The sequence below is a fragment of the Pyxicephalus adspersus genome, chromosome 4 (genome assembly GCF_032062135.1).
Source record: "Pyxicephalus adspersus chromosome 4, UCB_Pads_2.0, whole genome shotgun sequence".
Taxonomy (NCBI): Eukaryota; Metazoa; Chordata; class Amphibia; order Anura; family Pyxicephalidae; genus Pyxicephalus; species Pyxicephalus adspersus.
Window position 1 is genome coordinate 12,222,790 of NC_092861.1, and position 17,131 is coordinate 12,239,920.

Consider the following 17,131-nt stretch of genomic DNA (forward strand, 5'->3'; position numbering starts at 1 on the left):
GGGCAGTGGCCCTGTATTGTGACCAAATTTTTCAGTAACCATCCAAAAAAAGCCGGGTTGTTACCAAAATATGTTGGCTGGTGCATCTGGCCTAAAGGGGCTGAGCAGAACACTGGGGAGCAATAATCTCAATTGCTTGGTGGTCAGTATTTTTAACTTCCCCAGCACTGGTGGACAGTGCCTATGCAGAACAATACCTCCCCGTTCTCACCTGCACGGAATTTGGTGATCAGCAGCTGGCTAATAATCCGAACACGAGCTCCTACACTAAGCTTCCCATCCCAGACTATAATTCTACTGGAGGGTGCAGATCATTCCATGCCAGGATCTTTCACCCTAGAACACGGAGGGCATTCTTGGTATGGTGCACATTGATAGTAGGGAGGAAGGACTGGCAGTGGGAATATTTGTGACAAATAGGCCACAAATGTAGGCGATCTTTTCCCATCTATAAACAATACTAGTGAAATTAAAGTTATACGCATTCTGATTACTTTACCATGTTAACAGGATCCTGTGTCTATATCAATATTTTATGAACACTAAAATATTATTTAATGAAAATAGGAACAAGGCCCATTTTCCATACAGCTATGGGGTGTTGAAAGGACTTTGTATAAAGGGGAATAGATGCTTCCAGCCAGACATGTGAATGTCTGGAATGAGAAATGCATCACAAATCTAAAAATGTAACAGTTCATACAGCTTTAGGTGGCCCAAGGTGTCCGTGGCTCTGGTGTTTGTGCATTTCCAGGTGTTGGGGAACAAGATCCAATGATAATAAGTCACAGCACCACTGGATAGCAGGCTAAGGATACACAAATCCTCATTTACGTCAATAATATATCATTGTTGAAAGAACAAAATACAACTATAGCCTAGCAGCCTTCCTCACAGCCCTACTACACTTTACAGGGAGAGTTCCCCCAGTTCTTGCACAATTTCTCTGTCCCAGCTTTAGGCACCTGGATTCCACATACGTAGAAAGACCATGACACATGTAACTAACAGAAGCTGAGAGTAACCCGACTATGTGCGGTGCTGCAAATGGACAAACCATATGCAACTTTTTCTGTTTATTATATGAGAATATTTCACACATTCAGCTCTCTCGGAAACATGAGACAGTTTCAAAGCCTTTGCTCAGAAATACTCTTTTTAAACAGGGCTCACATATTATTAATTTATAGGACATAAAAACACAATTTTAACAATAAGTTGACAGTGTAATGACAATTAGGATGGCTTAGCTATGAAGTTAGGGTAAATCTCACCAACTTTTCTTAATGAAGTGAAACCACATCAGAAAGAGACACAGAAGAGCCTTCTCATTGTAATAAAGGTAATGGGAGACACCTTGGAGTGTCTGCTCTTGATTTACAAGCTGAAAATGGCCTACAGACAAAACTTTTTTCTACTTTTGTTTTGTATATAGTGCAGCAAAGTGAAAGTCTTTGTGTGGTCTGCACTGTTGTATCCAGGACCTTGGGCACATTTCCCCGTTTTTTTTCCTTCCCAGTTGATCACACAGGAAACTTGTATTCTGTAAGACCTAAGCTAATGTTACAAATTGTAGGAAGGTGCATGAAAACAAGTGACCTGATGAGTTATTTATTTAGTCATTTCTAATATATTTCATATATTTTATGCAGAATTTAACTGCCAAACTGAGTGCTCAATTTTAGTCCCCTGGTGGGGTCGGGATGATGTAACCCCCGTACACAGGGATAGCTTCAGTATGAGTGATGATATATCAAAACACTTTAAAAAAAAATAAATGGAAAAGGTGTAAATCCAGCCAAAGGAGGACAATTATGAACTATAAATAAGTATAGTATAAAAATATTTATATTTCCATATAGGCTAGTAAATGCAGCACGGTGGCTTAGTGGTTAGCACTCTTGCCTTTGCAGCTCTGGGTCCCAGGTTCGTATCCTGGCCAGGACTCTATCTGCATGGAGTTTGTATGTTCTCCCCGTGTCTGTGTTTCCTCCCACATTCTAAAAACATGTGGTTAGGTTATTTGGCTTCCCCCCAATAAAAAATAAATAAATAGACCTTAGACTACATTAAGGACATATGACTATGGTAGGGACATTAGATTGTGAGCCCCTTTGAGGGACAGTTAGTGTCATGACTATGGACTTTGTACAGCGCTGCATAATATGATGTCGCTCTATAAATAATAATAATAATAAAGGGCAGAACTCTTATATACACCAGTGTTTTCTTCTACTCTCCATAATCTCATTTTCTTCTTTCAAGAGCCCAGATTTAAAATTTTGACAGATGTGACAATCCTTTTACAATGTTTTAGATTTAGGTTTAACAGGAGGTATCTGCAAATCCATTACAGTAGATGACATTCAATGAAACTAAGGAAATGGCAATATTTGCAAGATGTGCAGCTTTATAACAACTATTTTTAAAGTAATGTAAATAACCAAAAGATGCGGCACTTACATCATGCTCTGGAGCTCAGGGACAAAACTGGTTAATTTACCAGCCCCTTTCACAGATGATGAAGAGGAAGACATGGTGGTCGTGGTCACTGCAGCATTGAGGCTCATCTGGTCAAAGACAGGAAAAAAAAGATCTAAGATTTAGATGGACGGTGAAACTTTCAATTTCTTAAAAATCAAATCTAAGTAAATTTTCTAAGTTCCAAGTTAATTTGTAAGGTTTATTTTATAGAATGCCCAGCATTGAGGCAATAGCCTTCTCACACTTGGTTTCATTTTAAATTATTGATTGGCATTATTGGTTTACATGTCTATCACTACATGGTAATAGCATGATTTATAGTAGCCATTAAAATTAAAATAATTCAAAGTATCTTCAGTTTAGCCAGCATTTCATTTCACATGGTGGGTATAGAGCTAGCATCTACTAAAAACCTTAAACAAGTGTTTTTATATGACCGATTTCTTAACAAGTTGATTAACTGCACAGTTGCTTTCATTTATAGAGAACTTTCAGTGACAAACATTGTGGTTCTAATTTCATCACATGTTGTATCATTATACCAATCAGCACTGTTTAATCATGTGCCGCATAAATTGCATTATTAGTGAAAAAATCCCCAACTTTGCTTGCATTTCAGCTGATTATTTTTCAGTGATATTTACATAAAGCCAGAGTTAGCAATCTATTTTTCTTTAGTTGTGGACATTGTGGGGAAAAGTTAACATTTTTGTTGGGTTTTTATTTCGGTCAGTAAATTCCTCTCTCTTTCTGTCCCAACAACTTCTCCGGGGAATGAATGGCTGTCACCAAAACCAAAAGCCACAAACATCAATATTAGTGTCCCAAGTACTAACCGTTCCTTACTCTACTAAAGCTGGGTTTTTGTTGGTTTCCCCTCATGAGAATATTCACATTATTTCCTGTTTTCAGGAATGGAGGACAAATCTTCTAAAAAGAGTCACAGAAGTGATAAAAACCTGACCTCTAACTCTTCCCCCATTCATCCAACACAAAGCTGGGCTATAAACAGATTAATATTTTAAAATATCGGAGCCTTTCTGATAATTGACATGGTATGGTAGAAAGGGTGAACATTTTAAAACAGGAACAATTTTAATTTACCAAAAAGCTAAAATTGTGCTTGTTTAAGGCACAAAACAGTTCGTTTTTCAATATTGTATGTAATCATGTACACCAAGCTCTTTTTCTTGTGATTTTAGTCACTTTTTCCAGTTCTTTTACAATGGGTATTGTTTGCTTGCAGCACCAATTACTTACTCTTTGGCCAGTACCTCAACAGGGATAATGAAAGGGTAAGGTTTACTGAAAACATATAGAAAGTGAACATGCAAAGTAAAATAGTTACGAAGAGTTAGGGATGGTTCACACCATAGGCCTGATTTGTTAAAGTTCTCCTCCAAGACTAGAGAAGATTGACAATCATGGGATAATTTTTCTCTTCATAGTTCTCATTGGTTTCCATTTCACCTGAGAATCAAATTCAAGTTCCTGTGCTTTGTCTTCAAATCCCTCCACAGTTCTTGTCCCACTTACATTTCTGACCCCCCCCCCAGCCGCTTTCTCCGCTCCTCCAATGACCAACTAATGACTTCTTCACACGCACGGCTCCAAGACTAGAACCGCCCCGACTCTCTGGAATGGTCTTCCCCGGCCTGTTCGGCTTGCTCCTTCTTTCTGTTCATATAAAAGAGCTCTCAAAAAACATTTCTCAAACTCACCTACCTGTCTTCTAAACCCTCACTACTTCCCACCATTACATATGCCCCTCCTTTGTGTGTTACTTCCCCCACCTCCTAGATTATAAGCTTTTCAGGGCAGGGTCCTCTACTCCTCCTGTATCGCTGTCTGTATCTGTCTGTCATTTGTAACTCCTATTTATTGTACAGCGCTGCGTAATATGTTGGCGCTATATAAATCATGTCTATTATTATTATTATTATTATTATTAATAATAATAATAATAATGTGATACAGCAAGCCTGGAATGGATCTTGTCCAGGATTGAAAACATTAATATCAAATAAATATTTAAGAAATCTGTTGCAGGTTTGCTGAATCACCCTGGTTTGTCCTATAATAGTCTATCTTCTTCCGTCTTGGAGAGCTTTATTAAATCAGGTCCTACATGTCTGGAGCTGCAATGAGATTCCCCAAACACTATGCCAATAACAATTCAAAATTTAATGTACAGCGCTGTGTTGGCGCTATATAAATGCTGTTTATTATTATTAATAATAATAAAAATAATAAAAGCATTGCTTTGTATAAGGGTTGGTCATACCATAGCACTGTGTTGCGTATAAAAAAAAAAAACATGACATATCTTTTTTTTGTGCAATAATTTCATTGCAGCACATGCCCAAAATCTCCTCAATAGACATGTGCAAACACATAAGGCTAGCCTACCAAAACAGTTATGTTAGGCACTGCAGTCTTGACTAAAAGTGTGTGTATAAATACAAAACAAAGATAGCATAGGTGTAGTACAATTTACCAATTATGTCATTGAAAGATACCTTGACCTATTTGTCATGATGGGAGTAAAAGGCTTTTATCGAGACAGATATCAATATACGTTGAGTGTTCTCTTCCTACAAAAAAACGATGAGGAGCGAGATAAAGGATGTATGTTTTACAAGGCTTGTTAACCCGACGCGTTTCGCCCTTAGAGACACAACTAATAGAAAGAAATGATATAATGGTAATATTAGTTTGTCAAGTTTCATTATTAATAATACCTAAGTCCCACTTTGAAAAAAACATAATCAGCCATCAAACTCACACAGCAGCAATCTCTCAATCTCAAAAACGAATTTACAAAACATTTCCCAGCCCTTTCTCTCTTCTTCGCCCCAGTCCTAAAATACACCAGACTGCACCTAGTCACAGACTCATTGTCTGGCTATGCAGATTTTCAGAAACCCTCTATTATCCAGAATTTTACACTGTGGGTTTTCTTAAAGACCTGGAAGATTGCATCAGCTGTTGGAATGAATAAAAAAAGTCATAAAGGAAAAGAATTTTAAAATAATACAGTTTAATATGGTGTGATTCAACGGGTATTTTGCAAAATCTAAACAGCTAAATGTGTTCATTGTGTTTTATGCCCTATTATCGCTCTTCATTCTCTGACCCGATATAACAAGCAGATTTCCGGATATCAGTGAATGCGTGTTTTTTTGTTGTTTGCTTGTATTCTCTCACGTGTCTGAAGTGATAAAATATAGTTTGGTTCCAAGTACTTCCAAGGCATTTGTCAAATACATCTAAACAGCATTTACATGCATTTTGATGAGCTTCTATAAAGTTATATTAGGTGTGATCACAGTAGGTGACTGCACAGAAATAGATCCAAATGCAGCTAAACAGATGGGGAAAGAAATGTTTCTTGTAATCATAGTACCTACACTTCTTGTTTCTGGCTGCAGGATCATTTCTTACATTAAGGGTAAGGATAACATTATAGCTTTGACTGTATTGTCTTATTTTTATTATTATGTAATGAAAAGATTTGAGGCATTTATTGGATGTATTTGATAATTTCTCTACACACCAGTGCCCTTTCTTATTTATTCTGTGCAGGGTCCTCTCCTCCAGTGTCACTGACTGTCATTTGCAACCCTTTATTAATGTAGTGTAATATGTTTGTGCTATATAAATCCTGTCTAATAATAATTTGTATGTTAAAGGCCACTGTGCTGATGGTACAGAGCCACTGACTAGTTAGCATCCCTTCCCGAATTCACAGGCACAAGAAGGGTACAAATTTTACACTACAGTATGCCTTCTACCTATTTTAATATATTTTGTTGATATTATGTTAGATGGATATTTGAACTAAAACCCCCCGCTACTCACCTATTCCTGTCCCATCAAAGGGAGCCGCCATTTTTGTTTTGTACATCTTGGTTGGTTGGGCTGAGATGACGCGGGCACATGGGAGTTCATTCATTTCTGGCATGTGCATGGCAAACATTGACAGCTGGGTGATGGCAGGTAAGAATGGTTATAGCAAATAGGACATTGCTGTTCACTTTCTGGAATAAACACCCGGCTGATTGCATTTTTTCAAAGTGGGACTTAGTTATTAATAATAATAATGAAACTTGACATCAAATTAATGTTACCATTATATCATTTCTTTCTATTAGTTGTGTCTCTACGGCCTCTCTACGCCTCTGGTTAACAAGCCTTGTAAAACATACATCCTTTATCTCTCTCCTCATCGTTATTTGTAGGAAGAGAACATTCAATGTATGTGAAATGAGTTAGATAATTATCTGACTAGATGTAAGCCTTTTACTCCCATCATGACAAATGGGTCAAGGTATCTTTTAATGGCATAATCGGTAAATTGTATTACACGTCTGCTATCTTGTAGTTTTACACACAAAATATAAATCTATTTTGGCTTAAAAAAAGTACTTTCTGTCTCTTTACTTTTAAATAAATATTTATTATTATTATTAATAAAATGGATGTATATAACACCAACATATTACGCAGCGCTGTATTTTAAATAGGGGTTGCTAATGACAGATGAATACAGACGTGGAGGAGAGGACCCTGCCCCAAAGAGCTTACAATCTAAGAGGTGGGGCACATTGTTTACTTCAGGCTCACTTTAAAGCCTGACTCCAGCTTTTTAGTATAGCTTTTTAGTATACAGGTAGTCCCCAGGTTAGGATTATCCGACATACGGATGACTCCTAGATACGAATAGGCTTCCCTGCTCGCTGGTGTGCAGGATGGAGGCTTGATGAGGGCAGGGGGCAGTTTGCATGACTTGCAGAAGAAGTCTTTTGCTGTTCTGCAACCTCTTGTAACTCTTTAATGACCAAGACAAACCCTGCAGTTGTTTCTTTTTGCATATCAAAGCACAGCTTGCTCCAGAAGTTAATGAACGGCTAGGCTCCATAAAGTTTTTTTTTTTTTGTTTTCTTGCTTTGTTTGTAATTAACTCACAGTGAGAATGTTATACAGTAACTGGCACCATGCTGTATGGTAATATGTTGAGACAAACCTCTGCCCTAATTGCATTTATTATAATAATGTACCTGTTCCAACTTACATGCAAATTCAACTTAAGTACAAACCTACATTCCCTATCTTGTATGTAACCCGGGGACTACCTGTAAATGTCTGCTATGAACTATTCCATTGCTGTAATATAATAAAACATTGAATTCCATGTACTCCTATAGATGTGTTCCCATACAATAAGACTCACTGCCCATGTTCATTGCTGGGGATGAAAATATATGACCACAAAACCAGATTTCTGGCAGTACTATTGCCAGGAAAATACATTTTTAGCAGCATTTTTATATTGGATAGCTAACGTTTTATAACACTTAAATCATGCCTCATATTATACAGTTTTTTTTACAAAAATACAATCTATATATATTTTATTTTGATGGGTTGCTTATTATACTAGGAATATTTTTTTGCCAGCTCTGTCATAGCATAATAGGGCGCCATTATGAATGAATAGGAGCTTAGCGCACATAATTTACATTACTATAGATTGCAATGTAGTGTGAACCGATCTTATGATGATTGTCGCAGCAGCATCCAAACATTGTTCATCAATTTGCCTGGTGCATTGATGAACGATTAATAGGAAAGGAAGGTGGGGTTCAACTTGCTCATCCCCCTCCATATCCTCTCTATAGAAAAGAGCGATGTGTGTACAGGCTTATGTGTTCATCTTACATTAGAAAGGATCAGGAAAGACCAGCGACAGCTCTCTGACATCCGCACGGGTATAACGGTGCAAAATGTGCGGAACTGATTATTATATGTGTCCTGGCTGATTGCCAATAAGCCATTTTAGTAAATATAGCAAACTAAATGTCATTGAGTCAGGATTACTATCTATAGATGTAAAATAATTATGGGATGTTAATGATTGGGATTTAATGCATAAACAATGATGTGATAAAGCTGCAAAGATCAGATAGTAACATGTTGGGTCTGTAAGAAATCTGTGCAGCTGATTGATAACACTTCTAGGTGATAATGTGCATAATAAAAACTTGTTAGTGATTGCTACCACTACTTGTCACACATTTAGTTTTATATCTCCAATGCAAAGTGCGTTGACAAGCTGCATGCAGTTGTAGTCTATGGGGCGATGCAATGTGATTGCTGCAGACACAGCAAGCCCTGCAGTTACTTACCTCTGTTCTATGGACACTGAGATCAATGAGCTGCTCTCAGGCCGAGATGCCCAAGTCCACTATACTCCAGCAAGCTGCCCACTTGAACGTGTATAGATGCCCGCCTCCTCCACCCCACACGCACCGTACACCTCAGATTTTACCTCTCACCTCCCATATTCTCACTGAACATTACACTCAGCCCCAATCCCGTCCTCCTCTGATCACCTCAGATTTTACCTCACACCCCAGAAATACCTCAGCCATACTCACATTTACCTCAGCACCGCACAACCCCAAACAAACACACCACTGAACACCCCAGATTTACCTCAGCCCCATTAAACACCTCAGATTTATCTCAGACACTTTTACTGAATGCCTCAAATTTTCCTTTGCCTCCCACCCCCCCCTACTGAAAACACACATATATAGCACAACCCCTTCTCCATAGAACACCCCAAATTTACCTCAAATACTTTACCAAATATACCTCGCCCCCTTCTTCCACCATTGAACAACCCAGATTTATCTACACATCACCCCAAAATTACCTCAGCCCTACCCACCTCTCATTTACCTCACAGGCCCGTCCCAGGTTTACCTCAGATCCTTCCACCGAAAGCCCCAAATTTTCCTCCATTTTAATCTATTTTGGAATAGAATAAAGTTTAACAAAAAATCCTTTTATTTAAGATAATATATCTTTTTTGAGTGCCACTGCAAAAGCCTTCTGCCCTGTTTCATTTCTTCTCCCATACCAGTAGTACATATACCACAGGCTGGCCACCATTCAGGTTTACCTGTATTTTTTCTTTTTAGTTCCCCTATGATCACTCTTTTTCTTAGAATATACATAACTACCAACTCCAGACAGCCACAGCATACATTCACTAATCTCTGTTGTTATCTTCTTTCATCATCTACCTTCACCAATTAACAAAATACCAATTTACAATGTAAGTCTCTATAAAAAAATCCCCTGAAGAAGCCAATAGGCGAAACGCGTCGGGCAAAAGAGAGTTTTTTTTTCTTAACAAAATACTATGTGACCCAATGTGGCACTGTACATTGGTATTGTAATATCCTTGTATCATAATGTTCTTAGCTCAGTTGGGCTATGTATAGCTAAGGATGCTAAACACTGAAGTAAAGCACTCTATTTGCAGTGTTGCCACAAAAAGACGCCTCTCTCTTTATTTTCTTCTCAATTGAAATTATAGCAATCTGCAGCCATCAGATTCTAATATTTTGGAAAACCAAACTACAATCTATTTCAATTTTTATGGAAACCAAACCGCACTGCAAACTCCCTAAAAAAGCCATAAAGTTACCATGTATGGCCAATGTATAGGGGTGTTTGGCTGGAATTTCTGGGTCATCCCCGGGGCCCCATACACCACATCTAAATTTTTCTTATGGTAGAGGGGGTGAAGCGTTACAGCTGGACATCCATTTACATTGTTTGTCTTAAAAAGCCCCCATAAAAGAGAATAAACTCCAACCAAATACATCGGATGTTACATGCTCCTTTGCACCAATGTGAGTTGGCCCCTAGGGCCCGTTCCCACTATGGTGTGCACTTTGCGTTCCGATTCATTTGAACGGGCACTACATTGCACAGAAATGTAGACACCGCTCATGGCAGAGTTCCTGTTGGGGACAACAATATATCATGGCTGCTCAGTTCACATCAGCAGGGCAGCTAGTCTCTAGGACAGACTCCTAAAAAGTCGTTCAGATCTTGGGGAACCCCTTCTATAATTTCTATATCCACCATTTCTATATTACTGGGGTGGTCAGTGAAAAGAATGTCTTTTACATTGGTGGCCATTGGGAAGAATATCACCCTTACAGACAGCCAAAAATATCATTGGTGTCACCAAAACTGACCGGAGAGTTATAAACTGCTCACTGCTCAAGGAACCCCTAACAAGCTCTGGAGGGACCCGGTTAGGAATCACTGATCAAGCTAAAGAATATGTGATAGGGTGACAACACCCTATCAAATGTTATGTCATGTCTTGTTACTTTTTTTATATATATATGCACATACATTAAAAAGACCTAACATATTTATATGAGATTTTAGTGATTGGGTTTATATCCTCTTTGACGTATAAAACCTAGAACTTTTCAAAAGTTTGTACTGTATCAACGAACAACAGATTACAAAAAGAAAAAAAAAGATTTGGAAAATCATTTAGAAACATTTTGCCTTTTTTTAAAACATAAAAATGCTCAAAACTCAAAAGAAACTCAACTAACTAAACTAACCTAAAAAATGTAAAAAAAAAAAAAAAAAAACCCTAGAAATTCAGACATAAAAAGAAATGTCCTGCCCTGTGTGTATAAATTCCTTCATTCAGGCTGCATTTCAATCAGGGAGTGTGAATGGCTCACAGATAACAGGGTGGCCTCTTAATGACCAAGAACTGATTCAGCCCATTTCAGGACTGCATCCCGCAGCCCAACAAAAATGTTCCATTAAGGGAATTGTGCTCTACAGCAGAGCGCGCAGGGTAAATACAGCGAAAGAATTTTCGTCTTCTTCTTAGGGCCACAAGGGAAACCTCTAAAGTATGTAATTAAAGTCTTAAGCCTGGCAGCACCAAACATTTTGTAGTGTAAATGGGCAGTCTAGGTGGGCCAGATGGCCCCTATCTGGTGTCTGACTCTATGTCTCCAATCGTGCGCATAAAATAAGGCTTCTATTCCTGTGGAAGATATATGATCCGTTCATCCGCAAACAAGAACAATCTCTACAAGGAAAATTGTTTTCTACTACCAGAGAAAAAAAAAATTATATGATTAAACGTAGAACGTGTAACGAAGTTCTCCTGGTAACGGGCAATTTTAGCCAAACAGAGCTGAAGGGAACCTGCAATTTGTTTTAAGCCTTTAACCCTTTCTGAACCTGGTGGGGCCATCCATACCTAAATGCCCGGGCATTTATATACATCTATATAGAACCTTTAGACTAATTTGCCTACTTGAAATAAAAACATTTTTTTTTTTGTTTTTTTACAGACATATGCATCTTTTCTTTGCACATAAGGGACAAAAAATAGGATTTGTCATTTATTTGCATTATATGTTTTTTAAAATCTTTTTTACATTTTTTTACTTTTGCAGGTTACATATGATGTGAATAGAATTAGCCTGACAATTGTTTTTTTGTCACAATGCCACAGTGTATTCACAAGGGCGGGTGAACCACTCAATTGTAGTGATAGGTTTCTGATTACTGCTGTCAGAGCTGTCACTGAACTAGCGACCAGCACCTGAGCTAGAACTCCTAGGACAATAAAATAAGATCCTCAGCACTTGGGAATAATGTAGAGGACATTGATACATAAAAAAAATATAATTATTACATTAATTACGGACAGGAAGAGATTAACCACAAAGATCCCTGCTAAGGCTTCATACACAGATTTGTTTCATTACCTTTTCCAGTGAGAGCAGAAAGAAGATTAGTGAGTGGTACCGTGCTATTCTCTCCTCCACTGGCATGCATAGCGGTTGTTTCCAATTGGCGCTCATGGATCCGCCATGGCAGATTGATGAATGACATTAGGCAAACATTGCATACATGTCAGATTCTCGCCCTATTATTTGTTACGGGTAACAATTATCAGCCTTAGATTAATCACTCCAAGTTACCCGAATAAACCTTAATCTGCCAGAAGAGCTCATTATGTGGCCCTTTCTGGTTTAATTCGTCTTTCTTAGTGGCTAAACCCTTCAAACTCCACCGTCTAATCAGAGAAGCCCTTACTGATAACAGGGACAGAAGCAACAATACTATTACTATTTTTAAAGGAGAGATAAAACAATTGGAGGTTGAAGTTAGCACCTCTCTCAATAATTTGAATGTTGTAAAATTTCCCAACATTTTATTTTTAAAATTCCCTGTTTTTTTAAATCTTTTTTTGAGTTCTAGATGAGGAAAGATTTACCCTTTAATCTCTGAAAACTGGAGGTAGAGCCACCCCAGACATCTTCACGTCTACTTGTATATTAGCTGAGGGCATCTTGCCGCATTTACAGTAATGTATAATAAATGTTTTTGTGTTGTTTTGCATACTATGCAATACTTTTTGTCATATTTAAAAAAATATGAAACTCTGGTAATTAGCTAAATGTATAAATTCTTGTAAATCTGTATGATTCAGACAACATTAACCAGGTCTGTGACCTCACTGCTTTCTATTGCACATATGGAAATACAGGTTGGTCACCAACCTAGCCCAGCCTATTGGCAAGGCACGGCACGACCTTCATCACACCACACAGGGATATCAGTCTCCTCGTCTACTAGCTCCCTTTAGCTAGCTACATTTAATGGACATCAGATGATTAAATGAGCCTTGTACACAGCACGGTTTGGTTCTATGGAGAGGGGAGAGCAGGCAGTCCCAATCGTTCATCAATCATCACAATGTCAGATTTTTTACCGAAATGACCTTAACTGTTCATGTCCAGTGAGAATTATCTGAATAGATTAGATGTGAATAGATTTAGACTGTGCTGCCCCTCAGTCCTGCTATACAGAGGGTAACATGAAGCTAATATAAAAAAAGAAATGTATGTATTATATTAGCTCCACTTAAAAATTCAATTAATTATTTCTTTTAAACTTCAGCAATTGATAAATACCTCACCTGATTACCATTGAGCATCTTTAGGTCCCATAATGATGATTATTATTCTACGTACTATGTAAAGCACTAGGCTATATGCTCAGGGCACAACAATTCTACATTTCAAAACAGGTTGAATGAAAAACATGATTTTCTTCCTATGTTATTCCAACCAGCATACTTCTAGAAATTCCAAGCCAGTTGTTTTAGACGCACCTGGCAAAACTCATTTGCCTCTCCGCTCAATAGAGGACAACAGTATCCTTAAATATAGAAGACTTTAATTAACCAATATATTTTTTTCTCTCTAATCAAGGCCAAGTCAAAACATCTTTAAGTTATTTTATCCCAGACAAATTAAAGTTGCTGAGAGCAGACCGGCAGTCTGGAGCAACAAGTCGAAATATCAGGCAGCTTGTTGCATGACAGAGAGCTTACTGAAAACACCAAGAAAACGGCAGAACTATCTTATAAATGAGATCATTCACTGCCATTTAAATAGAATTAGGAGAGCGAAAAGAAAAGAGGACAACTGTACTCATATTGCTTTGATCAGCATGCACTTCCAATCAAATAATGTGTTCAGGGCTGGCCGGAGGAATATTTTTCTAAGGGTTGGTCCAACCTCAAATCGTTGAACATGGTGTCTTTTATCACACAAAATCAGGAGGACCTCACACGTCTTTTTGGGCTATGGATAAATTGCAGAGTAATGGAGGGGCTGAATGTTGACTGATTTAGCAAAAAGGCATTTTAATAAACAGGATGTTATTAGACAGATACCTCTGGCTGCTGTGGAAAGTTTATGTTTTAGAATTACATGCTTGCTGTGTTGGTTTATTTGAATGATTTTCACATTCATTTGTGTTTTCATCTTTTTTTGATGTTTAAAAATTAATTTTTGAATTAACAATCTTTGAAGTGAACAAGTCGCCAAAAAGTTTGGTTGTGTAACTCTGTATTCTGCATGTGTTTTTCATTGATTTGAGATGATATATTTGTATTCTTTCAATGTCGGAGAAAAAAGATTAAGACTTTGTGGTAATTATATATCCTGCTGCAGCTTTGTGCTGACAAGGGTTTGTGTAGGTTGGCAAACTCACAGTGCATTCAGGTGTGTTCTGCTTGCATTGGAGGTCTGATAAATGCTTCTGGGCAGTGCCAGGAAAATGTCATCTGGTACCCAGGATGAACTGGATTGTGTTTGTATGTCCCAAAGTAGTATAGCTCGTCCAACTCAGGTTTCAGGAAAGATAGCTGCAGCATCCACGATTCCTAAAGGCTGTCACTTTTTAGTGAGTTGAAAAAAAGGTGTGATTCAGTTGTCTGTGAAGATTTTGAATCCTCAAGGTCATGGCATATCTAGTCGTAATCACATTAACCTGAACTTTTTATCTTTAATATTTAATTTAAATAAGTTATCTTTATATTTAAATATTTGGGAAAATGTGTCTATACTTTGGATTAGCTAATTTTATTTAGTTTACTTTAAATAATTATTTACCTAATTTGTGTTTTTAATTCACAGTATCAACCTCCTTTTCACCATAATTATATTTCCTGAAGAAGCAGATACAATCTGCGAAACGTATTGAAACATACATTTGATTGTTCTATATGTGTTGTAAGCACCTAACTTACATAGTTTAGTATATTTTAGTATATTTAATTGTCAGGTGCCTATAAAAATCCCATACCTACCTTTCACTTCTTCTGTTCTTGTAATGTTGAAGATGTTTCATAACTTGTTGAAGCTACTATTATTGACTATCAGGTACATCTTAATCCAATCACCATGGAATGTAAACAGACAGATGATTGTCCAAGAACAGAATAAGAGGTGTGAAAAATATTCCACTCTGTTCTAGTTGTATTATGCCATCCTTGGTGTTACGAAGTCTGCATATATAAAAATAAGTTCTATGGGTCATTGTAAAAAAACAAAAAAACTTTAATGGTAACAAAAATATTTCCTTCTGTCTGAAAAGGTAGTTTATAGCACAACAACAACAACAACATATTTTTATGTGTTTTTTTTCATTATAAAGGTAAAGAAAATTTTATTAGTAATGTTATTTATGGTACAAATATTTTTTTCTCATTCCATGTATCTTTACATACTTTAAATTGCTTATGAATGAAAGGTGAACAAACACTAAATTAGCTTAACTAAGGGTTAATGGGTGGTTATTATTTGATCATTTTCTAGATATAGATAACAGTAATTTATGGATGAAGGCTGTGACTGAATAAATAAATGAGGGCAGAACCTGGCTGTCACACTGACAGCACAGCCCTGCAGATTACACCAGCAGAGCTCTTCTTTTGACATTTGGGTGTTTGATCTCCTTGTAACAAAAGCAGATGTCATTGTTCCTGGCGCAGAATGGGGTCCTCCATTGCATGACCGCACCACAGATTACCCCAGACAAGCTGCAATTATTTGACAGCCAGGTCCTGCACTGTGAAGGAGACTGTTGGCTGGAACAGAGGCAGATAAACCCCCTACCTTCACACATAGGATCTTTCATGATTGTTTCTAGTGACAGATGAATAAGTGAGTGCTGTACACTTCTTTCGCAGGGGAAGGAGGAGAATGAGTGTGCGGCATCCCGCGGTGGTCACCTCCACTGACATACATAGTGGTTGTTCCCAATTGCTGGTTTATTGATACATTGTGGCAGATCAATAAATGATTTTGGCAACTGCATGCATGTCAGATTTTACGCTCATGATGAGCTTGATCTGCTTGGGCAACAAATATTTGATGTGTGTATGCAGCCTAAACCAAGATTCTCTCATGAAACAAAAAGAATGGAAAAAAGGCAAAGAGAAGGGGTTTGTTGGCTAAAGATAATCAGTGTGTAATATTTTTCAATGTGCATACAATGATAACACTTATCAAATACATAAATAAATAGTTAGAACCAATTAAAATTCATACGATATGGACTGCTAAACTGAGACAATAAGCAACTGCATAGAAGAATAACCGTATTGTTACCCAACGCGTTTCGCCTTTTGGCATCCTCAGGGGTATGTGAGAGATATAATTGGTTTAGGAGTAGTCATAAATGAAATATTAGTTGGCAAAAGCACAAAGATATCAAATGGGGTGGACTGGTGCTTGGAGAAGGTCTCAAGAAAAATAATACTGGAGTGCAAGGTCCCAGGTATATGGAATTGGAATATTTTTTTAGTTGTAAAGGCCTTCTAGTAGGTGGCAGGGTATGTGATGAACCAGCAGCATGAAGTGGGAGAAAGAAGACAGTACCCAGAGACTCAGATTCTCTCATGCCTCAGTGTCGTCCTTGCTTACTTCTGAGAACTTTACTAAAAAGTACTTCTATAGCCCCATCATTTTACGGAGCGCTGTACAAAGTCCATTGTCATGTCACTAGCTGTCCTTCAGAGGAGCTCACAATCTAATGTCCCTACCATGGTCATATGTCAGTAATAAACTCTAAGGTCAGTTGTTTGACAAGAACCAATTAACCTAACTGCATGGGGGTTTTTTTTTTGGAATGTGGGAGGAAACCCACGCAAACACAGGGAGAGCATACAAACTCCATGCAGATAATGTCCTGGCCAAGATTCAAACCTGGGACTCAGCGCTGGAAAGGCCAGAGTGCTAACCACTGAGACATGCCAAAAATGTTTCCGACTTGCTACTTATCTTCTTCCAGGCTGCTTTAGTCTTTCTAGGGAGAGATTTCCAGGGAGAAATTTAGTTGTTAATTGAACAAAGACCTTCTAACACAAACCATAAAAGATAAGATGTGATTGGCATCACATTAGTTTTGTTTAGTTTTAGTGAATAAAATCACATAAAAT

At 37.7% G+C, this 17,131-nt stretch overlaps 1 protein-coding gene across 2 annotated transcripts in view; it reads right to left on the bottom strand.

Moving 5' to 3' along the window:
• Positions 1–8,775, bottom strand: part of SUPT3H (SPT3 homolog, SAGA and STAGA complex component) — a 270,705-nt gene extending 261,930 nt beyond the window's left edge. For both annotated transcript variants that reach the window (XM_072407412.1, XM_072407411.1), the window contains exons 1-2: positions 8,673–8,775; positions 2,464–2,570 (exon numbers count right to left, since the gene is read on the bottom strand). In XM_072407412.1, coding sequence (XP_072263513.1) covers positions 2,464–2,570 — 107 coding nt within the window. In that variant the 5' untranslated portion in view covers positions 8,673–8,775. The remainder of the gene's footprint in view (positions 1–2,463; positions 2,571–8,672) is intronic.
• Positions 8,776–17,131: the final 8,356 nt, after the last annotated feature.